Source organism: Penaeus monodon, chromosome 34 (genome assembly GCF_015228065.2).
Source record: "Penaeus monodon isolate SGIC_2016 chromosome 34, NSTDA_Pmon_1, whole genome shotgun sequence".
Classification (NCBI taxonomy): Eukaryota; Metazoa; Arthropoda; class Malacostraca; order Decapoda; family Penaeidae; genus Penaeus; species Penaeus monodon.
Window position 1 is genome coordinate 6,173,368 of NC_051419.1, and position 1,764 is coordinate 6,175,131.

At 28.8% G+C, this 1,764-nt stretch overlaps 2 protein-coding genes across 2 annotated transcripts in view; one reads left to right on the top strand and one right to left on the bottom strand.

Annotated features, from left to right (window-relative positions):
* LOC119594544 (sec1 family domain-containing protein 1-like) overlaps positions 1-703 on the bottom strand; it is a 13,709-nt gene extending 13,006 nt beyond the window's left edge. The window contains exon 1 of the mRNA XM_037943575.1: positions 654-703. Within this exon, the coding sequence (XP_037799503.1) occupies positions 654-681 (28 nt within the window). The 5' untranslated portion in view covers positions 682-703. The remainder of the gene's footprint in view (positions 1-653) is intronic.
* A 606-nt stretch (positions 704-1,309) lies between these two features.
* Positions 1,310-1,764, top strand: part of LOC119594545 (presenilins-associated rhomboid-like protein, mitochondrial) — a gene marked incomplete in the record, with an annotated part of 3,575 nt that continues 3,120 nt past the window's right edge. The window contains 1 exon segment of the mRNA XM_037943577.1: positions 1,310-1,439. Coding sequence (XP_037799505.1) covers positions 1,349-1,439 — 91 coding nt within the window.

Genomic DNA, 1,764 nt, shown 5'->3' on the forward strand with positions numbered 1-1,764 from the left:
AACAGTATTATCAGAAAATACTACATTGAAACTATTAATATAAGTTTCCCTTCATATAAGCTTTTCATCTGTGCAATAATATTCTAATTTTGAACACAACTACATGTGTAAACATAATTTGCAGTCTTTATTCCCTTACAAAGAGTTATATTTTTGAGACAACTATGAAGGACATGCATACAACAAAGTCTATGAAACTGAATCCAAAACAGCAGAAAAGAGGCGACACTTGATGGTGTAATATGGCATATAAGGATATAAGCCTCTGCCATGGATATTTAATGAACATTCAATACCTGTAGGACATTAAACCCAAAAATGACAAGAATTAAATGTACACAATAATTAAACACGTAATTTATCTTAGAGATAACTTGTGTATTCATAGCTTTATTTTGAGTGACATAACTATTCAAAAATATATTATCTGGCCGACAATGTGGAAAGAGAAGTGAGAATCTAAGAAACATATTACAGCAAATGTCATGAAACTCATCTGTCACTCTGACTTCAGTGACATCAATTTCTCATGGAAATCCTTCACTTTAATTCACTGTAATCACACAAACGTTACAGTACGTTAACATATGTGTAGCATTGGAAAAAAAAATACCCTATATTTCCTCTACAACACATAAATAAACCAAATTTACCTATTTGCTTTTCCCGAAGACTTGCCATGGTTTGTTTACGTGGAGGAAGAGCGAGACTGAATGTAAAGATTAAAACCAATTGATATCTTGATTTTTTTTGTAGTGTAGAATAAAATTAAATTAGAAAGAAAAAAATAATTTAATTATCTGTATCAATAGTTAATTGTGATTTTTCTGCAAAGGAAAACTTGTTTTATACTTATCATCTTTATATTCCAAAAAATCTACATTTCTTTACGTGGAGCAGCGAGCATGGATATAAAATTATATCGATATCACCCCCATCAAAATTTATATTGTAAAATAAATCAGTAAATTAGATTCAATTTTATTTATCATGGCAAACGCTGATGCTATAGTTTGACTAATACATATATGAATATATATACATACCTTCTTAATCATAAAATGTATACATTTATTCATTTTCAACCATGCTATTCAATTAAACTAAAGAATCATATCAAAAGTGCTCCAAAAATTATTCTACCCATTAATACATAATATAAGGACACAAAAAAACAGTGAAACAACATAACAACAAACCATTAAAAGTTACCGTCTGCCTTTAACTCTTTCTCGTGAAAAGGAGAAAAAAAAAAGAGGTAATTTGTTTCCTTTTTTAAGATTATTAACTTTATGGCACTTCGTCTGTCGTCAGAAGATCGTTTTGTGTAGTTTCTTCCCCAAGAGCAATGCAAAACCTGCAATTAAGAACGATTTTGTCAATGAGTTATGTCTTAGTGGGAGTTACATCACCTGCTCGTATTTTTAGGACAATTTTAAGTATATTTATGTGATTTTTAGGAGTAATTAGATGTTAGTAATCAGTAATTCGTTTATTTATTTTAGTTTTCAACTGTATCCGCAGTTTTTAATGTATTATTTCCTGTAGAAACATATATGAACAGAGATTTGGATTTTGAGGGTAATGGATTACATATTTTTTTTTTAAATAAAAGAAAAAATAAAATTTATTTCATTTTGGGAAATTATGTAATTCGTATGGTTTCTCTTTTATTCGGGTATTTTTAGGATGTTTATCAATTCTAATGGGAAAAAATGCAACAATTACACAGAGTAACATTTTCCGTCAGTTAATAAGTTGATG